The sequence below is a fragment of the Nanorana parkeri genome, unplaced genomic scaffold (genome assembly GCF_000935625.1).
Source record: "Nanorana parkeri isolate BGI_ZX_2015 unplaced genomic scaffold, ASM93562v1 scaffold81, whole genome shotgun sequence".
Lineage (NCBI taxonomy): Eukaryota > Metazoa > Chordata > Amphibia > Anura > Dicroglossidae > Nanorana > Nanorana parkeri.
This window is the reverse complement of record NW_017306349.1, coordinates 2,172,934-2,173,286: the sequence shown is the minus strand read 5'-3', so window position 1 is coordinate 2,173,286 and position 353 is coordinate 2,172,934. Positions and strand designations below refer to the sequence as shown.

Sequence of the window (353 nt, the reverse complement as noted above, 5' to 3'; positions counted from 1 at the left end):
CCATTCTGCCATAAAGGTTCTTGTTCAGACAGCTCCTGTTATAGGTGACAACGCGCTGTCCTTGCCACTCAACTACACTTTTGCGTTGTCATACAGGTTTCTGATTGAGACTACGAGCAGGCCAAGCTGAAGGCACATTACGCAGCGGTGGGCTACTGTTGTCACCACCAGCAGGTAACCCTCCTTGAGCATGAGCATGTAGACATGAAGTTGCTGCAAAGAGGCCGCAGGGGATCAGATGAACCAAGATGTAAAAACTGAATGAAAAACAGTATTTGCCAAATGATTTGTATTTCTATCCATCCAGTCCTGAGATTTACATAGCTCTGCCACACCACGCAGCACCCTCACTG

At 47.6% G+C, this 353-nt stretch overlaps 1 protein-coding gene across 1 annotated transcript in view; it reads right to left on the bottom strand.

Moving 5' to 3' along the window:
- PAPPA (pappalysin 1) overlaps window positions 1-353 on the bottom strand; it is a 190,509-nt gene that overhangs the window by 188,266 nt on the left and 1,890 nt on the right. Inside the window, exon 3 of the mRNA XM_018576975.1 lies at window positions 142-213. Within this exon, the coding sequence (XP_018432477.1) occupies window positions 142-213 (72 nt within the window). The remainder of the gene's footprint in view (window positions 1-141; window positions 214-353) is intronic.